This window comes from Leuresthes tenuis, unplaced genomic scaffold, assembly GCF_036924035.1.
Source record: "Leuresthes tenuis unplaced genomic scaffold, fLeuTen1.0.hap1 SCAF_7, whole genome shotgun sequence".
NCBI lineage: Eukaryota > Metazoa > Chordata > Actinopteri > Atheriniformes > Atherinopsidae > Leuresthes > Leuresthes tenuis.
The window spans coordinates 18,475,071-18,503,036 of record NW_027325361.1 but is presented as its reverse complement, the minus strand read 5'-3'; the positions used below and the strand labels follow the sequence as shown (position 1 = coordinate 18,503,036).

At 41.5% G+C, this 27,966-nt stretch overlaps 2 protein-coding genes across 2 annotated transcripts; both read left to right on the top strand.

Annotated features, from left to right (window-relative positions):
- rorca (RAR-related orphan receptor C a) lies at nucleotides 1-13,294 on the top strand. The gene is made up of 10 exons (XM_072389687.1): nucleotides 1-334; nucleotides 6,038-6,123; nucleotides 6,292-6,433; nucleotides 6,580-7,020; nucleotides 7,156-7,277; nucleotides 7,857-7,989; nucleotides 8,807-8,914; nucleotides 9,096-9,206; nucleotides 9,673-9,785; nucleotides 9,908-13,294. The coding sequence occupies exons 1-10, from the start codon at nucleotides 328-330 to the stop codon at nucleotides 10,067-10,069; spliced, it is 1,425 nt and encodes a 474-aa protein (XP_072245788.1). The 5' UTR covers nucleotides 1-327; the 3' UTR covers nucleotides 10,070-13,294.
- A 1,691-nt stretch (nucleotides 13,295-14,985) lies between these two features.
- On the top strand, nucleotides 14,986-27,792 carry sh3gl1b (SH3-domain GRB2-like 1b). Its single transcript, XM_072389686.1, has 9 exons — nucleotides 14,986-15,389; nucleotides 20,702-20,770; nucleotides 21,078-21,150; nucleotides 21,237-21,380; nucleotides 21,613-21,746; nucleotides 21,894-22,052; nucleotides 23,052-23,155; nucleotides 23,277-23,410; nucleotides 26,131-27,792. Exons 1-9 carry the CDS (start codon nucleotides 15,345-15,347, stop codon nucleotides 26,322-26,324), a joined length of 1,056 nt encoding a protein of 351 aa, XP_072245787.1. The 5' UTR covers nucleotides 14,986-15,344; the 3' UTR covers nucleotides 26,325-27,792.
- The last annotated feature ends 174 nt before the right edge of the window (nucleotides 27,793-27,966 follow it).

Below are 27,966 nucleotides of genomic sequence, written 5' to 3'. Positions count from 1 at the left end.
TCCACGCGCTGAAACTAGGTTAGAGCGAGAGGCAGAGCTGGAGAGACCTGCAAGAGGAAGAGCCGTCACTGCCTATTACATTGGTCTAATTTTATTACGGGAGCTGAGAACAAGTACTAGATAGAAATACACCGTTGCTGGTATTTACTTTTAAGGTTCAGCCGCTTTGACGAAAGGGTAGAGAATCCATATGAGGATTCGCTGTTGTGACAGTTTTCAGCTGCTCCGGTTTGGAGCGAATAATTGCGCGTCGCTCTCTGCGTTTCTTGGCTTCTTTTCCACCTGGAGTTACATGTTTCCAATAATTTGTTAGACTTCACCGCCGAAATGAGAGGTGAGTTTCCGCCGCACTTATTGCATTTTCTAGACTATCTAATGATCTGCCCGCGTTTGTATACAAAGCAACTTTCAGGTTTATCCGCGCCGTTTGGCATCTGACGGGAGGCGCGCAGTGGAGCAGAAGCCACTGCGCAGGAATCAAATATGAATGTGTTTCCAGAATCGGTTTGAAATGGAAATGCCCCGTGTTACCTAACAGACTTTCAAAATGACCTCCACTCTAAGCTTGACTAGTCGACAGATATGGGTGTTTACGAGTGGATTATTGTTTCAATTGATTTTTTATGTTTTTAATTTATCAAAAGCAAAGTGAAGGCGAAGCGTGTTGACAGCCTTATGTGTCAACTCGTAAAAACCTGTAGTGGTTTGTGCATAAGTGGAAAAATATTACAGTGTCGCTTTGGCTACTTTATTTTCGCCGGTGAGCCGCTGACTCCAGTTATGTAAGACAGCGAAGGGAGGTAGTGAGCGGAGTGATTCATAGGCTGTCAAAACGCATTAAAATCGGCTGGCAGGGGTTGTTTACACTGAATAAAAAGTCCGTTTTCATAGATTTTCTTTTATACCTCTAAAGCTGCGCATTATAACAGTTTAGAAAGTAGTTAATGTCACTTTTCTGTGAATCTGACATTCATTTTACACTTGTGTTGTCGGTATGTGTGCATTATCCCTTTGCTTATTGCATATCTTGCGCTTTTGTGCCTTTAATTCGCCCAAATGTGGTTGTATTCGTGGTGTCTAACTATCAAAGTTAGTTATCGTGCTTTGTTAGCGTGCTTTTGTTTTCAGTATCAGAAGTATGGCGGTCAGTGTGAGCTGGGAGGAGAGGGAGCTTGGAGGTGCTCCATTGACCTAGTTCTGTCATTGAGGATTACAGCGTGTGTGTGCGTGTAAAGTGGCATGGTATGTCGTCATTATAGATTAATCATGGTTTGGATAATATGTTAAGGAAATCCATATAGTTGGTGTTAACGTCACTGGAAGAGCTGTCTAACTTGTATGGGTTTTCTTACAAAAAAACCCCAAAACCCTCCCCCTAAATGTTAAGAACAAATATTATTTCTGTAGATTACACACAAATATCATTTGACATAGAATGTTTGCTCCCTGTAAGCTTTGCCAGACTGATCCTCTGTCTTGCCTTGTTATCAGACATCCATGTACCACTGTGACAAGCAGGATATGGGCACAGCAAGCCTACATTTAACCCTGAATCACAGCAGGGTTCTGTTGAGCTCAGCTTCCTCTGCCAGCTAAGGTTACTGACATTAACTGGAGTGTATATCACTACAGTCAAGTGTGCCTTGTCAATCTGATTTGGTGAGAATAGCTAATTAACTACAATGTAAGGGCTAATGATACAATGAGAAAAAAATGATTTAACTTGGGGTGAATCATTCTCTTGAGATACATCGTGCTGGTTTATTGAGGGCTATTCTTGTAAACTCTTGCATAAAGAGGTAAGATGACGTGAGGCAATGCAATCAAATGAACAAAGCTCAGTGAAGCAGTCTTAGAGTTCATGCTTAGTGGAGCTGAGTTAGCCCACTATTGCTGGTATGGTAGCAGTAAAGAGTTTGCTTTCTGCTCTCAAAGGACACTGTGCTGTGCTGAGCTCAACCTTAAAGCCACTATCTGTTGAGAACGCAGCCTTGGGGAAGTTCACAGCAACTTACAGTATGTGTCAAGGTGCCCTTTGTCTCTGACAACTGCATGTTAAGGTTCCATTACCCTTATGTAAAGCTTTAACTCTTCACACAGCCTGCGTGTTAGTATACATGTAAAATGTTGCACTCTCACTGTGTATCTATGTACTATTATGTAACATGACTGCGTACAGTGATTACCAAAGCATTATATTTTACTCTTTAACATTTTTCTAGACTAAGCTGTCTCACAGTGCGGTGTCAGTGTGATTGGTCATATCTTATTTTAAAAGTATGCATATAGATAGAGACATCTAAACAAGCACAGCAAGATTTTATTTCAGGGTGACTGTGATTTCTTTTGTATGCTCATAAATCTGATTCGGAGCTTTGGTGCAGCCTGCAGAATTACATGCTGCGAACTGGATTCCTCAGGCTGGTTTTGCTTGTGTAACAGAGGCCCGTTCGGGTATCAGCTTCGAGCAGCGGACACAGCATGGTCAAATGAATGCACTTTATCTTTCCTGATCAATGGTGCTGGATTACAGTGTGTGGCCTGGTTTCTTGGCAGGTGCAGCTCTGGTGTTCACTATAGTTCTCAGAAGAAAAGTGGGAAAATATAGTTCTCGCGTGCAGAATAGTAAACCTTATCCATTCACAGGAGGTTTGCATAGTTTCATAACAAGTAAAACAGAATCTGTCAAACCAAAAATAAATGACAGGCAAATACTCAAAGTATCTTAATCCGGTTTGGTTGAGTTGTTGGATAGACTTAATGTAAATGCCCTGACCTTGCCCGCTTCCATCCATAGGCTATATGTTCTTTTTTTGCTTTTTTCACCACATCTTTCCTGACTTTTCTGTGTGAAATGTCACAGGAATCAAGGACTTGTGTGATGCAGGACTCTGTGATCTATGTGGTGTACAGTAGTGCCTCTTGATGCCCTTCTACTGCATTTGCAGAGGAAACTCTTAAACCTGTGGTGCATTTTTAAAGAGTTGTGTTAGTGTTAGTGTCAGGATATATTATACAACCTATGTTCTCTGGGTAGGTCAGTGGGAGGAGTCAAAGGGAAAACTCAATAATTACTGTTTGCATACTGGAGCTGTATAGAAAACAGGTGGCAATAGGGGCCCTGCACTCCTTCTGGGAACATGAGTGTGTATTTAATCACAGCATATTGTATAATACCTCTTGAATACCAGTCCTCCTAAACATGCTCCAGCAGCCCACAGAAATGAAGGTTAAGTATACAGTATGTCAGGTAAATGTAAAGTGGAAGGTAAATAGGACTTTGGACTCTGTTTGATTAGCTGGGCAGATAGTACAAAGTCTGCCCGGCTGAGGTTTTACAGCCCTGATGAAGAAAGTGCTGACCAACAGGCACTGAAGCAGCAACGCATCGACTGAATTACTTGAGTTTAAAAGATTACCTCCTATGCAATAATACAGTTTTCTGCTGTGACTTTGCATAATTATGACAGTGTTTTTAGGACTGATCAGGTGTCTCGCTTTCACTGAGTTCCTAGTATCCAAAGCCTGCATTCACTGAGCTTATGTAATTCATATTTTCAGCAATAGTTGCATTCTTTTCTTAGTGGTTTTTTATTATGAAAATAAAACGGCCCATGATCTGTGCACCTTAACCGCTTAAACTGTCTAAAACATACACATTTATGAATTTAAACACACGTGCCTGTAGCCCCCAGCATTTAAACAAGCTGAAGCGGCGTTTTCCCTTGAATAGGCAAAACAAAAAAAGTTTTCAAATCAACTCCTCTGAGAATACCGTTGTTTTGAGTCAGACTAGATTATGACATACCTTCAGATTTATTGTAGCACCATAAATGCTTTTAATGTATGACTTCTCGACACTGTTATTTGCACAAAGCCGTGCATAATTAAGGGAAATGTTGTGAATTGTGCAACATTTATTTGCGTGTTGATCAGAACAGCAGGTGAAATCTCTAGACAGTCGACTACGCTGAGCAAAAATAGATCTTACGGTCATGCTCAAACACAGCTGAAATTTCACACAAATAGTTGACATGCTGCAACAAGTTGAAGAGCTGCTATGTCTGTCTACTATATCTGTCTCCCTTCCTGCAGCTCACTGCGCCATGTTTTATGGAACTATTTCCAGATGTTGCACCCCTTGTAAAAGCTCCGCTGGTGATGTTTGCCTCTCCCACTTTCGAGTGGTTATCGAGTGTCTTTCTGTAATGAACTCTTGCAGTGTTGGTTTTCCAATCAAAAAGGAGGCGTCCACCCTCTCCTTACTTAAAGACGAAGGCAGATTTGGTTCCACCTTAAAACCTGATTGTATTCCTTGTGAGGTTGCCATCACATGCACCGCCCCCTTCCCTGAATGGGAAACTGTGTCAGTGGAGCAGTTCCTGCTTGCAGCTCCTGACTTTGTCACTCAGCTGACTGGCAGGTGAGCCTGCAAGTCACAGGCAAAGTCTTTCGCTCAAGAAACCAATTGGAGTGCAGGAAGATGAGGGTGGATTACCACACTGTTGCCAAGGCAACCACCTTTGAATGAGTGTGTTTGTGGAATGCGGCCAGACGGCAGTTATATAACAGGCTGCGAGGGTGGGGGAGGTGAGGCTCTGAGGGGGGAGGGATAAAGGGAGCAATGGAGAAAAGGATTTTTTTTCCACTGGCCTTTATTTATTTATAATTCTCAGTTGCCTCAGTCCCTCTAGCACAGGAAGACACTTAACTGTGCCACCTGTACTGCAGAGAGATTATAGTCATTAATTGTGGATAGATTTCTTTTCCCTCAAGTCAAAATTTTCAGGTTTGTTTCTGTTTCTAACCTCTTTTGCTTTGGCTCAGCGTGTGACGCACTTCTTTCCCCACGCAGAGTGACTCATGTGATTGGTTGGTTTTGAGTAGTTTACACTAGTGCCTTTGGAAAATAGCAATTTTCTGTAGCACTGTGAAGACCAGTAAAAGCTTAGCCTGTGATTTAACAGGTTATCTAATACCCCATGTGACCCAACAAAGATGTTTTAGTGATTGCATGGCACACCCTGCTGCTCTAGACAAATAGAATCTTGCATACACAGTAACAGTCACCTGCGAATGCTTGGTGGGCGACAATTGTAGGCCTCGGAGGGCTCAGCAAGGCAGTATGCCTTTTGTTAACCCGCTCACTTTTTGCTCATCCTGGAGGAGGAGCGAGAGAGAGCCGTGAAACTTTATAACCCCAGGCCTCAGCTAATGCAATTGACCTGCTATTCTGGGCCTGAGGAGGCCCAGCTACTTAGATAAACAACATAATGAAAAGAACAGGCTGTTCTTGGGTAAGAGGGCTCAGGCTTCCACAATGAACACAAGGTGTATAATGTATACTGAGATTCCTTTGTGTTCTGTGACACTTCTCTGGTTTCCTTACAGCCCTGTAACAGAATCACAAATGTATCTAATTATCATTGTTTCCATGTTAAATGCTCCAAACTGTTTTTCATGCAAGGTGGTGGTAGACTTGTTTCTATTTTAGAAATCTAGGTTATATAAATGATTTGTTTTGAGCTGCCCACTTCATTTGATGTGGTCGAGGGGTCTTATTGACTATATTGGCAATAATGACGTTGTTGTCATCATGATTTTTTCAATAACTGGCACTAGAAGCGCCTCCATATCTCAGTATTCCTGAACAGTCACCAACACTTTAGTCTGCTTAATGTTTACCTAAGGGCTGGATTTTTTTTAGGCATGTTTATATTGACAAAATGTTGTCTAATATGCAAAATCTACAAAAAAAACTAAACATCTTTGCACTTCTGTCAGCCTGTCTTTTTTATTTTCATTATAAGTAAATCTATCACATTTTCAATTTTAATGGATTTGTTGTTTTGGCAGTGCAATAAGAAGTCTGAAAAGATGCCCATCAAAGTTTGCCAAAGTCGAATAGAATGTCTTTAAATGTTCTGTTTTACCAATCATACAAATTCTTACGTCACATAAGCTGTTTTTCTTTGAAAGAAAACCTCAATTACTACCAATCAGCATGTGTTTTATCAGCGTTATTCTCTCTTTTCAGCTCAAATAGAAGTGATCCCATGTAAAATCTGTGGCGACAAATCATCAGGCATTCACTATGGTGTTATCACCTGTGAAGGCTGCAAGGTGAGTTATCAGCTATTTTTTAAAAGTAGTTAGTTGGTAAAAAAAAACAAAAAACAGGAAAACAACTACAGAGACGATACATCATGTAGTTTCTAGCCTTTCTTATCATTAGTTCACAATATTCAACACAAAACCAGATTCACATTTCATTTCTGTCTTTGTTTTCAGGGTTTCTTTCGACGCAGCCAACAGAACAATGCTATGTACTCTTGCTCACGGCAAAGAAATTGCCTAATTGACCGGACCAACCGTAATCGCTGTCAGCACTGCAGGCTGCAGAAGTGTCTTGCTCTGGGCATGAGCCGCGATGGTGAGTTCAGTTACTCAATCTATATTTAATTAACTCAGAGTTTCCACCCGCCTTTCTTTCCTTATACCACTAAAAGAGTCATGTAGTGCATTTTCTAGATCTCTCTTGTGAAGCTAAGTTTTTATCTCTGCACCCTCTTGTTGCAGCTGTGAAGTTTGGTCGCATGTCCAAAAAGCAACGTGACAGCCTGTATGCAGAGGTCCAGAAACACCAGCAGTCCCAGGAGTGTGCGGGGCTTGGTGCTCGCGAGGAGAGCAGTGACACGGCTGACCACGGCCGCACCTACAGAAGAGGCTCAAGTGCCGCGCTCAGTGACCTGGATGACATCACAACACTGCCGGAAGGCCTGCTTTTTGACCTGCCGCTGACCCCAGAGGATGCAGGTGGAGAGTACTGTAACCTGGACATGCTGGGGGGAAGTGGAGGCAGCAGTTCTTCCTCCCAAAGCTCACCAGAACAGACCAACCTAGACTTTGTTGATGGCAACCACAGCATCAAGCACGAGTACCAGTTATTGCATGATTCTGGACTCTTCTCACATGCCATCCTCAACCCTCTGCCAGAGGGCTGCTCGCTGCTTGACTTAGGTCAGTAGTAACTCTCTAAGGCCCAGCCAATGACACATTTGTGTTTATTGAATTTCAAATAGTTGTCAAAGTGAATTTCAATGTTTTGCCATTCATATAAGGAAAATAAAATCAACACGAATTTTCTTCATGCAGAGCGTGTAACGCAGAGTGTGCTGAAGTCCCATATTGAGACGAGCCAGTACAGCACAGAGGAACTCAAGAGAATGGCGTGGACCTTGTACAGCCCAGACGAGACACGTTCATACCAGACAAAGGTAAGTGTGAGACTTACTACAGTCCAATTAGTACAGCAAACAGACAAAAGTAGGACCGCGTTAGTATGTATTTTCAAAGTGTTGGAACTTGGCTCTCATCCTCCTGTAAATTGGATTAAACTAATCCGAAATGGGAAGAAGCAATCATCGAAAAATAAAACATTTGCTATCTCCTCTCCTCTTGTTCTGGAAATATCATGTACAAAGTTAGCCGTGAAATGTTTTCAGTTTTTAACCTTGCACAAAAAGCAACAATAATACTCGTACTAAGAAGCTTCATATAACAAGGAGATGTGTTTCCTTCTTGTTGTCAGAGTTCATCCTCACAATGACGTTAGCAAATGAAAACACTGCTATCATATGTCTCCTACAGCCTTTTGTCCCTTTTGTCAAGGTTGGAGCCGTACAAGAGACATAAATCAAATATATGTCAAATATAATCTGACATACTGTAGTTCAGGACAGCTCATCAGACTGATCATCAGTTTGACTAAAATGATAACAAAGAAAACTTGTTCAGTGTCATGTCAGATGCCACAGTCCTCATAGAGCCCTCCTGTCTGATTTCTTCTCTTTCAGTCAGCTGAAGTGATGTGGCAGCAATGTGCCATTCACATCACCAATGCAATCCAGTATGTGGTAGAGTTCGCCAAGCGCATCTCCGGCTTCATGGACCTCTGTCAGAACGATCAGATTATCCTCCTCAAAGCAGGTCAGTGCATGACACCAATTAACACGCCCTGCTGGCTACAATCAGTTCTACACCTTTTGCGCAGTCAGTGTTGTGTTTGTTTATCGCTGCGCAAACTTTTAGCCGTGACAAAGATAGTTCTTGTCATATTGCTCTGAAATGGTGGCTGACTTCATAGACTCCTGGTATCACATGCTTGCAGAGAGGCCTAGAAAGATTCTTCCTCTAAAGAACGGTCCGCTTTGTTTTAAACATGCAGCTTCTTCAGTGCTGCTTCCTCTGTTCAGCTTGTATATCACAAAGCCTTGTGTGTAATCAATATTTTTAAGGATTTAAAATCAGAATCATACAAAATATATAGATTGCTGGGTTTTTAGGGGTTTTTTTTGGGGACAAAACAAGGCTTTCATTAAGCTAAGAGCACATTAACATCTGACATGGCTTTAAATAGGACTTATATAATGCTTCAGTCTGAAAAAGACTTCTGAGGCTGCTGTGTGATGTATAGGTTTCGGAATGTAGACTGATGAGATGTTCAAAGTCGAAGATATTCCAGTAACTAATAACCTGGAGAAAGAGCAATAACTCATGAGCAACAACTACAATACCAAAGTTATGTAATTTAGAACACTTCATGTTTGACACATTGACTGCACTGTGACAGTCTCTGTCATTTCAACTTTTAGCAGAGCATCGAGCAGCTTTTTTACTTCATATAAACACACACAGAACATACTACATTTAACTTTTTTAATAGCAGCAGTCTAAATTTGTTTTTTTCTTTAAGCAGCATCCATTTGAATCTTTTTTTTCCTTTTCTCTTTGTGTGTGTCAACAGGCTGCATGGATGTTCTTCTGATCCGTATGTGCCGGGCCTATAACCCCATCAACAACACATTGCTCTTTGATGGAAAGTTTGCCACCGCTCAGCTTTTCAAAGCTCTCGGTGAGTCAGCGCATTCGATTTCTCTCCGTATTGCTCTCATTCCGTCACACAAACTTAAGGAAAGATGAGCAGGCCGTTCGAGGACAACTTTCCAGTTTTCACAATCATCACAGTCAGTGCTATCTGTTTTGATGACTTTCTTTTTTTTCTCCCCCTCCCTCCATCTTCTTCTACTTCCAAGGCTGTGACGACCTTGTGAGTGCAGTGTTTGACTTAGCTAAAAGCCTGAGCCGTTCACAGATGACTGAGGAAGAGATGGCTCTCTTCAGCGCCGCTGTGCTGCTCTCGCCAGGTGAGACAAAAGACTCAAATTGAATTACCTTCCTATACTTACTAAACCAGTTACACTGGAATTGGATTTTATTTGTAGTGAGACGGGTAACTTGAAAGCTTGACGGCATGGATAAGATTGCTGCACATGTCTGACAACACCTGCTGATAATTAGTGTGATGTTATGAAATGTCTTCTTGACATGAGATGGTAAACAGAATAGATTTCAGATTGGGGTTATATCACTGAAGAGCATTTCAATCCGGTTATTTACTTCACTGTTGGCCTTATTACAGAGCATAGCAGAAATAGTTAGATTCCTACCTGGCAGATTGTCAACAAAAGAAAAATTCTTCAAATGTGTTTTGCATCCTGCTCCCAATAGATTTATACATTTGTAAACTTTACCAGATGTTGGTTGCTTGGTTTTTTGGGGGGGATTTTTTTTGCCATCATGATGTTGATTTCACAAACTTTTTTCCCTCAGACCGACCGTGGCTGACTGATGTCCAGAAGATCCAGAAGCTGCAGGAGAAAGTTTATGTGGCTTTGCAGCGCAGCCTGCAAAAGGAGGGAGCATCAGAGGAGAAGCTAGCTAAGGTGCAGATGCCGCTGTAACTTGAGCCAGTTAGATGAAAAAAAATACTTACCTGTGTTGGTATTTAGTGTTTACGAGTCTCTGTTTTCTAATCCGTCTTTCTTTCTCTTCATTCTTTTCTTAGATGGTGTCTAAGCTTCCCACAATGAGGTCCATTTGTAACCTTCACATTGACAAACTGGAGTTTTTCCGTCTGGTTCACCCCGAGACAGCCTACACCTTCCCCCCGCTGTACAGGGAGGTTTTTGGCAGTGAAATGACCTTCCCAGACTCAACAGAGGGCTAGTTTAAGCCGTTTAGTTAAATGTCAGGATTCACATAGTGATATTGAGGTGTATTTAGAGGCAGATGAAAAACAAAATGTGGCAACCAGCAGAGGCAAAACCAACCAGCAGCCCGATGACAATCCTGCACGCTACACTTTAGCACACACTCCTCTCACCTCTAAACTCCCAACCCTGTGGAGTGGCTTTCACTCGCCCTGCAAGCCGGTCCTTTCAGATAAACACTATAAGAACTGCCGCTGGGTAATCAGTGCGCGTTACCTCCTTTTTAAGAAGGTAACTCGATTATAGAGGAGTAGTCTACATTGTTTGTATTCTCAAAAACATTTTTTATAAAACAGCTTAAACTGCTCAATGAGTTTAATTCCTCTCTAACGTTAATTCGACTTTCATCGTTGTCACAGTTTCTGTAAGCGATTGTTGAATGTACCCTCCTCTTTCCTTAACCATCCGGCACAGCCCTAGGCTTGATGTAGAATGTACATACCTTAAGTTCTCACCCACTTTGTGGAGATCTTCAGTGATGATGCCTGTTTCAGTTGTCAGTCTAGTGACAGTTCATTGTTTCATTCTGTATTTTTGGTAGCATCCATAGCTTGCAGTTTTGTAACATATGAACAAACTGTTTAAAGGGACCATGATCAAACTCATAAGCAGGCAAGGTTTTTTTTTTTAACTGTGTGAACCACGGGCAAATGATCAGCCTGGCCGTGCACCTACAAACACTTTCACACAGAGCACAAAACAGCACTTATGCTGAAATGTTTTAAGGTATTTTTACTAGCACACCCGCAGATACTGATGTAACTGAACTCTGAGTTCTTCTTTTCTTTTCTTTTTTTTTTTTTTTTTTTTTATGCAATCAATGACCTCAATCCAAATACCTTTTCCCTTTGCAAATGCCACTTAGAGAGTGAGAGAATCACAGATGTTGTGAAAGTATTTTCATATGTACCTTTACATATGTATACATAGTGTAAAATAAGAGCAGTTAAGAATACTGTTTGAGGAAAGGAGGCTCGTGTTGTGCTTGTGCTCAGGCCACAATTTGAGGTTCTTGGATAAAACTATTGTAGCTGAGATTTAAACAAAGAAATTAATAATGCAGTTAATTAGCACTTATTAGAATCCAAAACAACCCCTTCGCACAAGATTTTACGGGTTTGCAGTCAAACTGCCAGCTGTGAAACTTAGTTACACCAGATGGAAATGCTGCATACACGCTCCTGCTGTAGATAAGCTGTACGAGTGAGGTGCTGGGATGCTGACCCGCTGTGGGGATAAGTGCGTTCTCACTGAAGGTCCTCTGGAAGTGCCAGACCTCAGCCCCTGCTGCACCAGTGTGCCATTGGCCAAACACCCAGCACCTTCTCAACCAACAGGTTCAAAAGAAAGATGTTGAAACGCGGCGGTAAACAACACTGCCTACAAGGCTGGGTGCAGGGGCAAAGTGCAGGAGGACAAGTATTTGATGGTGTTGTTTGAACTTCCTTGACATCTGGGGATTTTATTGTCGCCACCACCTCAAACTGCTTTTGGGTTGGGCAGATTGTACGTTCTGATTGAAGATACTCCTCTATTACTCCCTTGTCCCTTACTACCTCGCCTTCTCCAAACACTACACGGCACAGCAGAGCCATCAGCTACCCCCCTGAGTTAGTATTTATGTGTTCATACAAGAGAGCCTCTTGAAAAGTGTAGTTTGTGGAAGCATAAGGTCTCTAATGCTTGTAAAATATATGGTGTTGCTGATAAATCTGGAGAGGAAAAAGACAACAAAGTGGAACCCTGGATCCTCTCATGCTGAGGACGTCCTCTCTTACTGCTGCTCTGTATTTGCAGAGCAGTTTATGCCTTTAGGTCCAGGAAGCCCTGGACAGATAGAGATCTATTTCAAGTAAAGTCTCTGGAGACAACCCGAGGGTTGGTTAAGATGAAACATTTTTATTTGAAAGAGGGAGATGTCTTCGATTTCAGTAGAACTTGTTCTTGTTCTACCAGTGTCATAAAGAGGCCGTGAGAAAAGAGTAGCTGGAATCAAAGGAAATCATTGACGTTAATTCTACCCTGAGCATTTTAAGACAATCACATGACAAATGTTGGATGTCTGTCCCTGTGTAATATTGAAGCCAGGTTTGCTTTGCACTGCTGGGACAGTGCTGCTCTCCATACACCATGTTATCTCACATAGAATGAAAGGGGTGTTACCCTCGTCTCGGTACTTAAGATAGTGGCATTGTGGGATTGTGCAATAATGTCTTTCCCATTGTTCTCAGTATGTTGGGCCTTAGTTGCAATGTATTACAGTCGATGCTTTCATTAGCACTCCAGCACAGTAAGCTCATAGCACAACAAATGATATTATTCACAACATAATGTACCAAATACTCAAATCAGCTTCTTTTGCAGATCAGCTGAGGTGGCACTTAAGCTTCTGACAAAGTGCAATACTTCGTATGTGGAGCCTGAGAATGTTAGAAACGCTCGTTTCTAAAGAGTCTGTATGCTTTGAAATGCTGCAGACTTAAACGCTGTCCAGAGGACAGAACCTCTGATCTGCACTAACAGTAACATTTAGAGTCACTCAGGGAGATAGCTGGGCTCTCTGTCTGCAGTTAGTCAAGCTGGCAAGACACCTTGCACCGACATAGAAGACCTTTAAACCTTGATCACTGTGTACAGTACATGTTCTCGTGAATGTTTGATTACAGAAGTATCAAAGATTTTACCCCTGTCTGATATCATTGTTGCAAGATTTTTTCTTTTTTGTTTGTTTGAGTCATAGGTGGAATAAGGATATGAAAAAATAGATATAAAAAATGGATTATAATCTCTGAATTTTGTGTTTGTTTGGTTGTGATCTTTTGTTTCTTAATTTTTATCCTTTTATGTACTGTTATTTTATTTTATTTTATTTTTTTCTCAACAGTTTAGTGTCCTTCTTGTCTTGGAGAGATGTAACTCTATTTTTTTTAAAAGAGCGTTTTTAAAGATGTCTCCCTGAAAGTTTCTCTTTTGTCATGATCCTTCTGTTTATGATCTTTACACTCTATTTTAAGATTCTTCTTATTAAATCAAGATAGATTTTAATATGAAATAATTTATGATATGTCATGGTTGTAAAGCCCAAGAGGTTTTAACACAGTGAAGTGTTATTGCACAATGGTGATACTATATGTGGATTTAAGAATGTAATAAAAGTCTTTTTACAATTAAAAAGAAAGAAATCTCTCTCTCTCTTTACATTTTTCCTCCTCTTCCTGATTATTATTTTTAAAAAAAAGAGCTTTTCACAGCTGATCATACTTCATACATATTTTTTTTTACTATTCAGGGGAGCACAGAGTTTTTACACAATACATTACCATCCATGCTCTACAGGAGGTGGTGTAGTGTCATGAATTGTAAGCTATTTTCTTTGAGCCCTTTCACATAAATTCACAACTGTCTGAAAGATTTTTTTAAGCCTATAGCAAAGGACAAGGAAGTTAGGTGTTCCCAGGCTAAAGCTAAAAAACCTCCATGGGACCCAAATGCTGAATAATACAACAGCATTAAAATGGCCCTGTGTTTCATACCAAATTTCCAGGTGAAGTTCCAGGTGAAGGTGAAAGGAAAGTTTCAAGAAAATATTGAGAAATTCTGCTGAAATACTTCAACTCGTTTAGAAGTGGTTTTCAAAAAAAAAAAAAGATCTATCTAACCCATTTTGGTGTGAAAACAAACACTTTCTTAATGTTTCTTTACGTTTCATCAGCCTCAACATTATGAGGACACATGAAAAAGACTAGACCATGCAAATCCTTGGTACTGCTCAAAGAGCTTGTCACCTAAAGTGATTATAGCTCAGGTTGGGATAAAACATGAATTCATTTCTCTCTTTCGAATCTGTGTGTCAAAACAGGAGAAATCCCAATGCCTTTTCTTTTGGCTAAGTAGATACACTGATGTTAAAACAATGTTAACCCTTTGATTTTATTGTTTGAAACGATCAAATAAGCGGTAAAAAGACTCAAAATCTTGCACATGTGAATGAAGTGTCATTTATGCTTCACCATATAATAAAACAATGGGATGGTATGAAAGTTAGAATTAAATAAGATAGAGACGATTTAAAAAAAAAAAAAAAAAAGCCAGTCGTTCTTACAATTAATTAGACTTTAATTTTACCACAAACAAAACAACATATTGAATGTTTTGTCTTGTTGATTTAATTTCATATCTTAATATACATCAAGTTTAGCTTTTCCTGTCTGCAACAACACAGTCCAAAAACAGTTGGGACAGTAACACTTGAACCAATTTGAAATGTCTCCATTCCTTCTCACAACACTTAAAATTGTACTGATATTTTGGCAGATTCCTTGTGCAAACACGTCTGCAACAGTTCTGGGTTGTCGCTGCATTTTTACGTTTTGAAATTCAGAAAACACAATGCATTTCTCCCAGACAAAGATCTGAAAAGCTGATTCGTCTAACAATAAACACATTTCCATTGTTTGTGTACTGCAGCTCCCCCTATCTTTGCAACTCGAAGCGTTTTGTGGATGCTTTTTATCAAATCATAATTACAATTATAAATTGTTCAACTTTTGCTGGTTTGAGGTTGTATATGATTGCTTCGTCTTTGAATTCCATAAGCATCTTAAATTCTTGAATGCATTTTCAAATACTATTCAGCAAACTATGGCAGGATACTACTCAGTCTGTTTCTGGAACATCTGGTCTGTGATGCTGCATTCAAGGTACCTCGGAAACACCTCGATTTACGTCTTTTTCAGCCTTTGCGGGGAAATGACTAAGGTTCCTCGCTGTCATCGAATGCAACACAAATTGTGTGGCAGAGAGACGAGTGTTTACCTGCTGCATCCAGAAGGGGGCAGTATGCGCCAATTAAACATCCGTACCGTGACACCAATGTAAACTGATTTTTGTTTCCAAGTGGCTGGTACGGTTTTGGTGCTCGGTGCAACGTACTAGTGAATGTTAGTGTTCTTGCGGCGTTCTCAGCTCGGGGGGATAGCATTGTTGATTTGGAATTTGGATCAGTTGAGGCCACTTTTCTCCGCTATCTGCCGTGACAGTTAGAAGAATCACTCTCGACGTGGACGTGGTCAGTTGGCGTGTCCCGACTTGGAGTGACGGCTGTGCAGTCCTATGATTCCCCCGAAGCTTTTTTCACTGGCCCATTTTCCGACACACTTCACCGTTAACTGTTGCTATATATCGTTAGCTTTTTACTCCTCCGTTGGACGCTGAGGACAGTCGGGGTTCAAAATGTCAGTAGCGGGTTTGAAGAAACAGTTTTATAAAGCCAGTCAGGTTTGTAAAACTTTACTTAACGTTGTTAGCAACTGTCATGAACCGTTAGCAACTAGCCTCACTTAGCATAAAAGGCTAACATAGAGTACGCTGATGTCAATAATGCTTCGTTTATACAACGGAAACTGCTAATTTATGGCAACTTATTGGTTCAGTGGGTGAAATGTTGACATTACTTTCACACGGCTGTCCATATTCTAACATATTGTAACTAACGTTAAATTTAACAAGCATCCCTCATATTTGTATTAACGCTTAGATATACACTAACAAACTTTGTTTGAGTTTTACTTTTTAGGTAAAACTAAACAGATGCATGATCTGAGCACATATCCTGTGGTAAACAGGATGATTGCTTCACCAAGTGAGTGACTTTCTGAGAGTTAGGATTCTTGGAGTAAAAGAAAAAGAAGAAAAACAATACGGAAACTGCAATGTAACAGTGAGCCCGAATTAAAACATGCAGTTAGGAAAAAGTTGCACATTAGCTTTCGCTTTTATTTGTAGTGCAGTCAACTATTTGCCAGCTGACTTCATTGTTTAGCGAGTTAGATCAATATTTAGGGCAGCTGAGGGACGAAAACCTGCATACCACTGCGTTAGAAATGTCTCTCTCTCTCATGTTATTAACTTACAACTCGCACGATTCAGTGTCTGAAACTTGGTGTGACTGTTTTTAATTTGGACCAGCTCCCAGTCATGGGAGGGGACGGTTTAAAAGGTTTTTCTTTTTCTTTTCTTTTTTTCTGGGTCTCTTTTCTTCCTGCCCCTGCTGATCTAAGCAGGAAAGACGTTTGGTTTCTGCCCCAGCTTCCTCTCAGGAACACACTCAGATCTCTGTTGGGTTTTCGTGTGGTTTGGGGGAAAAGCATAACACGATTTAGAAAACTGTCCCGTCAGGACTGTTGGTGCTGGATTTAACGAAAAAAGGATCGGCAAAGAAGAGCAAAAAGTAAACGAGGGCACGAGAAGTAACCCAAATAATGATGCAGCAAAAGGGGGTGGAAAGAGTGTGCTTTCCCTTTATTTGACTGCATTGCAGCTATTCTTCTTGCCAAAACTCCACAAGAGTCAATAACACTCCACATAGCTGGGATTTTATACACAGGAGGCATGCAGGAAGTTGGCTGTGGAAATGATATCTGCTTTGTGGCGTACGTGCCCCTTGTTTTTCAATTCAACTGTCTCCCTTCCTCCGCTACCTCTTCTCCCAGAAATTCTTCTTAAGGCTAAATCTTAAACCGAGATGTCACGTTCAAAGTGCCCCTGGTGAAAATGACAGCCGATTGCGAATAAGCGCTCAGAAATAAGGGCATTTTGACATGGGAATTTTCAACAAGCTTAGACATGTCATTCATTACATTGTTGTTGCGGATGATACGCGTAGAGCAGGCTTATGCAAAGCAAAAGGTAAGCATGAGATGAAATTTTATTGAATGACTGCGGGGGTGCATCAACGAAAAGGCTGTGTTGCAGTATTTCCCTGTGGTTGCATACTGGAAAATGATTATCTGCATGATAATCATCAGGTAATACCGTCCAGTTACCAGAGTTCAGTGGACAGCTTATCAGCCAGTCATGAATTTCTGCTTCCATCTTGTCCTAAGGGGTGTACCACGACACAAATACAACGCAGACAGCCTTTCTTTGCGTTAGCTGGCCAGCAAAACCTAAATTTCCACTCCGAGATGACGGGCAGCTGTGGTCATGATCTTTTTCTCCTCAGGCCCCGTGCACTCTCATTTCAGTTAAGGCATCATTGGATGCTTTTTACACTCGAAATTTGCCAATCGCCGGAGACTCCATTCAAAATTTGAGTGGGTTTTAGAAAAGAGGAAGTGTGAAAAAGCCAAAAATCATGACAGAAATAACAGTTGTGACAGTGCTCATGATGAAGGCTCTTGTAGTAAAGCTCTTTAACTTTGAGAGAAGTCAATTTAGCTCTGACACCCTCCCATAATGAAGTGGAAATCAATCGAGTCGTTGACCAAATCAAAGTGTAATTTAATTAACATTCTCTGATGTAGACCAAGATAAAAACAAATATGACCCATGCTGATTCACCAGCTGAAAGCTGAATAGTTTCCATGGTAACGTGATATTATTTTTGGCCCATATTGGCCTTTTCCTTCAGCTGAGAAACTTTAGAGTTGGGATCTGAAGGGTTTTTTTTTTTTTTTTTAGATATGATAAAAATCCCTGGTGAGTCAAATGTTTCGTAAAGTAAATACTGAATACATGTTGCTGAATCAGCATTCATGTAGATCTTTAAATCATGTGCTTTCAGCTTTGCTCTAATATTAGACTTTGATAATCTGTCCGACTACATTTGATTTTGCTGTCTTGAATTTTATCAGGACAAGAAACGGTGTCAGTAATTGTTTTCAGACTGTTTAAATCGACACTCTGAACCAAAACTCCCTCAGTGCAGGTTATGAGTTTAGCCTAAGATACCACCAGGCTGACCTAGTCCCATTAAAAGAGCGCCATCTTCATGACACTGAAACTCTTGAATTTTAGCTCATCATAGCTGGATAATCTACTCATCTTGCTTCGTAGTGCACCCCTCTCGACTCCACGGAAGAAGAAATCTTGTCACTTTTGGGACTTTTGTGGCTTAACGATTAAGAATAAATCTGTAGCATAAATTGCGATTTCTAATGCACATCTCCGTCTCTTTTTTTGTAACAGGTATGTCGTACTTGGTGTTGGGACATAGAGTAATCAGAAAGGATTAGTTTGTAGATTACAGTTTGGTGCCGACCTGATTAATACTGAAACCAGTTTTTATAGAAATGATATTTGAACTGCAATCCTCACAGATGACTTACTAACAGGTACGGGTTGCTGGATGATGGCGTTAGTGTTAAAGCAGCAGACAGCATGTTGCAGATGCAGCTAAAGATTAAGGAGGAGGAGGTTTTTCCTGTTTCTTTCATGTAACGTTATTACTTTATCGGACCATGTTGCAGATCACTGAGCAGTATATGCTTCCTTTTTTCCCCCTTCTTCCAAATCAGATGTTTAATACGACATCTAGTGAAAACGTAACGATGTTATTAGTTTTGTGTGTATTTTTTTAAGCCTTTTTGTGCCCACCTTGTCCAGCAGCTCTGCCAAAGCCTCGTCTGTTCTGAAGCGGTCACCAGTTTACTGATTTACTGGATGTAAACCGGGGGAAGTCAGAATTTGAATTTTAAATGCACTGTGGTATAATAATTTGCAAAAGAGTAGGAGGCCCTGAAATGCAGCGAGGTTGAAGGAAGAGATGAGAGTCGGCGTCCTGTTTGTGACCACAAAATGTTACCGAACGTCTGCTCACACTTTCACTTAATGACACCAGCGGAGTAACTTCCTCCTGACGTGCAGTTTGCTCAAGTCGTGCGGACGCACAGTTCTCATTTTTTCCCATCCGACTTAGATCTCTGACTGTGTCGACTTCATTGTCGTGTCTCAAACTATGATGCCATTTTGTTTTCTCTCCTTAATCTCACGCCTATTTCCTGTCACCTTTATGATTCTGCCCCTGAGAATTCCTGATAGCGTACGATGGTGACAGTAATCATGGCCTACATGCTTGCTGGAGCTTCTGCACTAGTTTGTTGTATGGGAGAAAAAAAACAGTGAAAACTGATTCCAATGCCTGTATAAATCAGTCTTTGTCGTCCGAAGCCAAACAAGATAAGGCACTAATGTTTAACTAATACCCAGTAATTAAGATGAAAAGGATCCCTGTTACGGGGTGATCCCTCCGTGTTGTTTGGACCTGAACTTGAACTCATGGTAGCATTTTGAGGATGTTTTTATGGCTTCATCACTTGACGTTTGTGTACATGTAAATAATAATCTTACGCTATTTTGTTTGATGGCTATTCACTTTCGCCTTCATGAAATCACCTCATCTTTCTTCTGTCAGTATGAGGAGATGCACAAACAAATAAAAAAAAAAAGATGATGCTGCAGATTGCAGACAGATTTCCTAAGAGGCTGAGAGTCTAATGCTGAGTAGGTTGCATCTCTACTGGTGGACTGACTGCCCCAAGGCCCTGTGTCATGTGCAGGAAACCAGTCCAGTTAAAGGCTGTCAGCTGCTGCTGAGTGTCTGCTTTTTTTTTTTTTCCAAAAAAACAATTCTCTTGTTAGTGAAATTCTGCTGAAACCGTGGAAGATGAGCAGAGTGCTGCAAAAGACAATTGGCAGATGTCACGGATGATTCCAAACTTGATCACAGAACATCTTGGTTACTTCAGCTATCACAGTAACAGTATTCGTCGACTCATGCAGGAAATTACTAAACCGCTGCTGTTGGTTTATCGCAGATAAAGCGAGTTAGACTGAGGACGGGAACTTTGTATCTTCACCTCTGCTCTGGATATGTCCAGTCAACTATTTCAGCTTAGGTCACCGTCTGGAAGGATGGTGTTCTTTTTGCATTCCCTGTCATGTTTATACAGTTTGAATTGATCCATCTGTCAGTGTTGTGGGGGCGAGTAATTAAATATTAACTCTGGATTTGTTGCAACTTCCCTCAAAAGTGTAATACATGTGAGCGACACAATTTCTTTACGTCCTGTTTTGTTGGCTTTGGGGTTTTATTAGCGGTGTATTATGGTCAGGATAAGAGCAGAAACCTAAACAAAGCACAAAGTATTCATTGTGTTCGTCTTTGATCTTTAGCGGTGCAGCTCCGAAACACCGCAACAAAAGACTGTTGCGTGCTCTTTTATGATCTCACTGCTGGAAATGAGAGTTGCTTTGCACCCCAGCCACAAAGGAAAAGTCAGACATGGAGTCGTGTAGTCCTGCAACCAGCCTGTAGTCATTAAAAAGTCATCTTAAAAGGCCTGACTCATGTGTTAGACAGTAAGGATGCACAGTGGTGCGTTTACAGAACTGCGGTACATAAACGTGCCGTTAGATCTTCGACCATCATCCTGTTTATTGGCCACCAGCCTTTCATTTGCATTACACACTTCATAATGTTTGTAGCTGTGAGTTGTGGGGTTCACCTGTTAGCTCTTTTTGTATTACCCCACTTTTTTGCTCATCACAGGGTTTACAACACGGCCAGCTGTGCTTCTCATGTGCAGCACGGCCTATTTAAGGTGAAGTACTCAGGCTATCCTAAGCTAAACATTCAGCCATGTATTTCCTGGAGTGTAAAGACACCGAGCAGGCGTTTGGAGAAGGGATGTGCAGAGACTCGCTTCTCACTCAAATCACAACCTTATGAGCAGCGTTCCTGAATTTGCTTCACCATTCTGTCTTCCCCCCCACCCCCCTTTCTATCTCCTCGTGTTTTTTTTCTATAGATGGTAAGTGAGAAAGTCGGTGGTGCAGAAGGAACTAAACTAGACGATGACTTCAGAGACTTGGAACGGGTAAGAGAGGCATCTTTTTTTAAAAGCGAGCACATAAATCAAACCTGTAGGCCTGGATGTTTTTTACACGGAGCACAGGCCCTCATGTGAAAAGGTTTACATGTTGCGTGAAAGTCTGGGGCATTTAGAGTTGTTTCATGCTGCATTAAAGAGCAAATTCATGAAATAAATAAATGATATATACCACCATGTGTAGCTAGCTCTACAGACTATATACTACCTCCTCCTTTGTATTCTGCTCCTAGATTTAGTTCACCTCGTGGCTGTGTTGCATAATTGTGAAGTGTGCCCTCGCTGTGTTTTGTAGAAAGTAGATGTGACCAGTAAAGCTGTAGTGGAGGTGATCTCCAAAACGTCAGAGTACCTGCAACCCAACCCAGGTGAGAAGAAGGCCCGTTGGCACGCGTGGATCTGAACGCGTCCCGACTTTGACTGAACTTAATTTAGCTTTCCCTGACCTCCACAGCGTCACGGGCCAAACTGTCCATGCTGAACACCATGTCGAAAATCCGCGGCCAGGTGAAGAACCCGGGCTATCCGCAGGCCGAAGGCCTGCTGGGAGAGTGCATGGGCAAGTTTGGACGGGAACTCGGAGAGGACACTAACTTTGGTAAGATATGTGTGTGTTTGTGCTTTCCTGCAGGGGATTCTTGGCAGAGGACCACTGATGTGTGTAATTATTTGCCTCAAAGGATGCACAGTTGAGGTCCTCGTGTGTCTTTGTGGTTTGAGTCAAATGTGCATCAACAGACTGTTTACAGTAAATCCATTTAGTCCATTTTAATAACAACGAAACGCTGAAAATTGTCCCTGAACTTCTAATGGCTGTCTTTGTGATTCAGGTGGCGCTCTCGTAGATGTAGGAGAGGCCATGAAGAGATTGGCAGAAGTAAAAGACTCCCTAGACATCGATGTGAAACAGAACTTCATCGATCCGTTACAAGGGTTGTGTGACAAGGACCTCAGAGAGATACAGGCACGCACACGCTTTCAATACAAAGCCTTCTCATTAGATGCGTTCTTTAAGTTGTGTTACTTCAGGTGTTGCAAAACCCCTCAACGGCTATTCATCAGTCTGATAATGTGAAGGAAAATGAGATTTTCCTGTCTCTCACAAATTCAGCACCATTTGAAGAAGCTCGAAGGCCGTCGCCTGGATTACGACTACAAGAAGAAGCGCCAGGGCAAGATTCCAGACGAGGAGGTTCGACAGGCCCTGGAGAAGTTTCACGAGTCAAAGGACGTGGCTGAGACCAGCATGTACAACCTGCTGGAGACTGATGTGAGGCCTTCTTTCCATTTAATGAGTTGTGTTGACGTCTTCCCTTTGGGGCGTAATTTAAATCGTGTTTAAGAAGAAAAATGCCACAACATTCAAAAGTCGGCGTTTTATTGCTGTTCAACCTCTCTGATCGTTGTGGAAAAATGCGCACGCATATTAAGATCATTTTACACTCTTTCGCAGTGATCAACGCAAAGTCTTTTAAAATGACTTTTATTTTCACATTGATATCAAGCATTTTAACGGTAACTCCAGTTATTTGCAGCTTCTGTGCTTCTTCCACTCTATGAAACACTTTATTACTCGCTTTGCCTTTGTACTTGACCCGACTTTGTCAAATACAGACCCACCCACAGGACAATCAGTCAGCATTAGTTCGACCTTTATGACGCAGGAACTGGAGATAAACGCCGCTTTAGACATATCATTCATCAAAGTGAGGATTTCTTTTATTTTGTCTGTGAAGAAGTCTGTTTATTTCTCTTGTTTGAATTTTAACGCGAAAGAAAGGTTTGGAAAAATGGATCATTACAACAACAAAAACAAAAAACAAAAGTAAAGCAGCACGGACTAATGTTGTCTTGTAGTTGATCTTAGAAGAGGCAACATTTGGCTGCAGTTAAGATGTAATGACTGAATAATTTTGGACAGGAAAGGAGATGGATGTCGTGTAAATACCTTGTACAGCGTTACTGATAGTCTAACTCTTACTGATAGTCAAAATAGCATTCAACTCCAGTACCTACTGTCCAGTTTGCCCCATTCTGAATCAGATACTGGCAAAATAATCTGAACCCAGTATAAAACTGTAACATTAGACTATTTAAATGCACTTGGAAAGCAGACCAAATGTAATGTATTTGTTTTTTTCTGTCAATGATATTGGTTATTTATTACACATTGGCCTCTTGAGAATGTACTCCCAGACTTCAACACCAACATGAGCCCGGTGACACAGGTGGGTATGTGGTGAATGATTGATCTGTGTGTGTTGTGCAGATAGAGCAGGTGAGTCAGCTCTCATCTCTGGTGGAGTCCCAGCTGCAGTACCACAGACAAGCCGTGCAGGTGCTGGAGGAGCTCTCCGACAAACTGCGTGACAGGTGGGTGCAGCAGTGAGGCCGAGAGACGCACAAATGCCAACAACCAGCTTTCCCCGTGGAGCTTTTCCAAATCCACAGTGACTTCAGTCAGGAGTTTTTATTTTTTTGTATTTTTCAACAGGATGAATGAAGCTCAGTCTCGGCCACGACGCGAGTACACGCCCAAACCCAAACCCATCTTTGACTTTGGAGACAACAACCATTCAAACGGTGGCTACCCAACCTCCATGGCCCCTCCACCTTCACGCAACTCAGGTGAGACGCGATCGAGGTGATTTTTAAAAATGAAAGGCAAAGTTTGTATGGACAGTTTCTCGTTTTAACGCAAACACACAAACTGATTTGAACCACAAAAACTCCCATCGGTTTGTGTCAATCCTTCCACCTACAATACTTCCACAGCCTCTCTGAAGGTAAACTCATAAGATTTATGGCACGGAGCGGCCATACCAGAGCTCCAGCAACAACAAAATATCCAGCTGTTTCTGCATAACTCAGGACGCAGCCAGAGTAGCGTGCCTACAACAAACACTCTCCTCTGACACACACTGCACATTGCCAACATGATTGCTCAAGAACTGCAAGCAATCAGTACCCCACAGCAGAAAAACATGAATCTTTCCATGCTTCCCTTTTTTTTTTTCTTTTTTTTTTGTCCGGTTTGATGGAGTCATTATAAATGATGGCATCCACTGACTGTTTGAATTTCCAAATGCTGAAATAACATCACTTAACAGTGGGCAGTGTGAAAGGGAGGGAGAGTGTTTGTGAACATGTGTGTCACGCCCCGTTTATCTGGCTGGCCTCTCTCCGACTGACCTTGTTCCTCTTTCCTGTGACATCATCAGAGCCCGCTTTTCACTTGGCCACATTGTCCTTTCGGAAACCAGGATTGTGTGAGTTGCACATCGTGGGCCAGTTTGCCACAGTTGTGGTCTTGGAATGCTTCAGCGCATGTGTGTGTGTGTGTGCGCAGCTTGTAAAGTGAAACGTAGGAAGTAGCCGCTTCTATTGTGTGGTTTTAATTTGTACGTGTGCGCAGATTAACAACAAGCGTGTGGCTCGGTATGAATTCCACATCCTGTCTTTTCCAAGCTGCAGCCTGACTTCCACAAAGTATGATTCTCTAAATCTTTTTAGACGCTTCACTGGCCACTCCTGGTTTTATTTGTGGATCCTCTGAAATGCATTTGCTTCTGGTTTAAGAACTTGGCACAAAGGCTATCCGACTGGGATTTACCGGTGACTTCTTCCCTCTATCTCATCTGAGTTTTGTAAGGAAAGTGGATGTAGAGGTTCTGGTCCTTTAGGCTATGAAGCCTGACTAATGATGTGCGTTTGACATTTTCTTAATCCCAAGTACAGTCGCAGCAGTTGGTGTGATGTTTGATTTGAGTACAGCGAAGCTGCAAAGAACACCATCGCTCAATTAGTCTGAACTAACTTGGGACTTTTTGAGAGTGTGAAATATCTTACTAATATTAAACGGTATATAAATAAATGATGGTGCCAGCAGCAGTAGTAATGGAAATGGGTCTGTTATTAGATGAGGACTGTGATTAGATGTGTGCGTTGCTGGGATGATACTTCTATTTTTACCCCTCCCCACCATTATTTTGTATATAGACGTAAGGTATCTAGTGCCTGACTGTGTTAAAAATATCACTTTAAAACTTTAACATAAAGGCAGACATTAGTGAAAGGATTTTCCCTTTTAAAACTTTTCAGAAGTTGGTGTCCTTCGGGCCACCTCGAATTAGACAAAGCTCTGTAGCAAAAAAAAAAGAAGTGACTTTTTGTTTTTGTTTCTTTCATCAAAACGGTAACTTGTATCAGCCGTTCCGCGGAGTCACTTGATTTCCTCTTGCATCTGAGCCTCCTCTGAGGAAACATTATGTAGCAGCCCTTGGCATCGGTAAACAGAGTAGAGTTCAACGGGTACAAAACTTTTATTCCATCGAGCACCGTGCCACTAAAAACACCGATCAAAATATCAGAAGTTTGAGTACATGCACACTTCAATTTCCATTTTCTTTGAAAACACTTACTCCACATACAACAATAAGCCAACTAGAAGTCTTTAACATTGCAAATTAAACTGCGACTTAATTCACACACCGGTCTTTGAAATGCCACATAACTGGCAAGGCTGCAAACTCTTCTCTTACAAATGGTCGGTGGAAACAAGTACATGAACCAAACTGCACTGACAACAAAAAAAAACAAAAAAAAACACTTGACATGAATGTATACTTTATCTAATCTATCAAAAATGATACGACCAAACAAATGAAAACTTACGTGTGCTTCTTTGCACTCCTTGCTCAACATAACCTGCTTCCCAGGTGGGTGTGGCAAAACACAGGTGTGTGGCAATTAACTCGGTTTAAAGAAAAAAAATCTGGGTGTGCTGAAACCCCGGAACATGAATAAAGCATAACCAGTTCAGCTGGCCACTAACACATTAGTTATTGTTATAACTGCACTCCAGTATTTGCTGCGTTCCTTTTTTTTTTCCCCTGTAAACCAGTACAGTAGAATGAAAAACGCAGAAAGTGAGTGACCAAAGCTTTCCTTGTCTCTGGCATACCCAGCAGCGTGTTGGGTGAATTTGATACAATGAGAAAATTGTTTGGCAACAAAAAAGCCTAGTTTGTCTGCGTGCAGAGCGCTGCTGATCTGTGTGAGGTCACAGAGACGGAGGGAGACAGCAAAAAAAAACTAGGGCACAGAAACAGTCTTGCAGAAATCTTGTGTCGGAGGATGTTGCAGTTTAAATACCTGCTAACCAGAACTCAACAACTTGTCTGTGGCAGTGTGTTGATGTTATACTAACATGTGTATAAACTGTAGTATACAGAGTTAGTATGCTTAAGATTTGCAGTGAGGCCCTCTGTTGTGATCTGTTTGTATGCTTGTGGAACTACTTTCTCCAATCTTCCTCATCTATTCTCTTTTTTGCTTGCTCTATCCAGCTCCGGAGCAGCCGAGTTGTAAGGCGCTTTACGACTTTGAGCCAGAAAACGAGGGAGAGCTGGGCTTCCGCGAGGGCGACATCATCACCCTGACCAATCAGATCGATGAGAACTGGTACGAGGGCATGCTGAACGGCCAGTCAGGATTCTTCCCTCTCAACTACGTCGAGGTCCTTGTTCCGTTACCACACTAAGATAAAGAGAGGGTTGAGAGGAGATTGATAGAGAGGAGGAGGGGAGAGGGAGTAGAAATACAAGAGAGGGAGGAAAGTGACGATGACGAGCGGTCCACAGAAGTTTCACTTTCACCTTCAGCTTCATCGTCGACTTCATGGATGAGCACTTTTTGTCACCTCGAGACCAGGAGACGATCTCAGGCCAAAAAAAAAATAAAAAAATCAACCTGTTTCTTGCAAAGGTAAAAAGATCCAGACCGGGACTGAAACAAAGGGTCCCCATTCTTCATCTGACAGTAAGAAGTATTTCTTAAGGACAAACTGACACATTTGTAAGCAGCAATTTTTCTAACCACAGATATACGAGACAGAAAAAAAGCTTGTTTTGAACTCCGTAACTACTATTATTGGGGTGACGGCGTCACATCGTGCTTTTCGTGTGGTTCCACCCTGTTTAAGAATCAGGTCGGTGACCCGCTTAACTCACTTTTTTAGACAAACCTCACAACAAAAGTTCACGTGTACTTGACTGACTTATATCATTTCAGACCTCATCATTTAGTGGATCCCTCGGTGCCACCTTCTGGCACGACTGAGAATTGCTCTCACCTTTACTAAAATGGAATTACACGCCACTAGATGGTTAAACTAAATGAATTGCAGAAAGAAAAAAGAGAGAATTCTTTTCCAACGGGGAACGTTTGATGATTGCTTTGGCGGGCAACAGGCCTCACATGCAGGTGACTCCTTTTTATTGTTTTAGTGTTGTAAAGGTGAGACGATGTAATTGCACCTTGGTCTTCAGATGAGATTGACGTGTGACAGACCTCCCCCACCATTACACACAGACCCAAAGTTAAATGCAGAGGTTGCACCATTTTGTCACATAAAGCAGGTGTGTATTTGTTGCCTAGAAACAAACAATTTGTTGTGTGATGGTTGTCTGCTTGTCTGTTCAATGGAGGAGACGGAGCCAAGAAGACTAAAATGCATGATGCATAAACACGCCGCTTAACGATCCCGTTTGTTAAACTTGCTTGTGATTCTGTAACACAGCCATATATTCATGTAGTTTCTGACCTGTCTATCGTAGCATTTTAGACGTCGTGTCCTTTTTTTTGTTTGTTTCCCAGCCTTTTGAGCCCTGATTTAGGCACCAGTTAACTCCACACAGTGCCTGAATAGACTAAGCTGCTGGCAGCAAGTCGGCCTTTTGTATTCATCTCTAACTGTCCTGCTGTTACTGTCTGCCCTCATGTCTGAGAGACTGTGAAACTTGTTTTAGTCTGACCATTCACAATGACTTTGATTGGATGCATTTGTTGTCATATTGGCCTGAAAAACGCAGATGTTTTATCTGTTCAGACAAGGCTGGCCTCTTGCTCTGGACTTTGTCACGGTCCACACCTACAGGTGGAAGGTGATCCAGCACACACTGTACAGTATGAGGGATGGAGCTTGAATAAAAGGGACAACATCAAGGGAACCATAATTGTCAGCTTTTTGATATATTTGGATAGATTTTGAATTGTTGGATAGGTGGATACAAGTTATAGTTGTGATTGTCAGATATGTGCTATTTTATTGTTTGCAGTATCTTTCTGTGTCGTTTCCTCTTTTATCTATGTGTCTGTCACTCCATGCTGCCGATGTTCTACTC

Excerpts from the sequence above, each read along its gene's own strand:
- sh3gl1b (XM_072389686.1), top strand. The coding sequence starts at position 15,345 with ATGTCAGTAGCGGGTTTGAAGAAACAGTTTTATAAAGCCAGTCAG. Across the intron at positions 21,151-21,236 it reads GTACCTGCAACCCAACCCAG|CGTCACGGGCCAAACTGTCC; the intron begins GTGAGAAGAAGG and ends TGACCTCCACAG. Across the intron at positions 21,381-21,612 it reads CGGAGAGGACACTAACTTTG|GTGGCGCTCTCGTAGATGTA; the intron begins GTAAGATATGTG and ends TTTGTGATTCAG.
- rorca (XM_072389687.1), top strand. Across the intron at positions 7,021-7,155 it reads CTGCTCGCTGCTTGACTTAG|AGCGTGTAACGCAGAGTGTG; the intron begins GTCAGTAGTAAC and ends TTCTTCATGCAG. Across the intron at positions 7,990-8,806 it reads GATTATCCTCCTCAAAGCAG|GCTGCATGGATGTTCTTCTG; the intron begins GTCAGTGCATGA and ends GTGTGTCAACAG.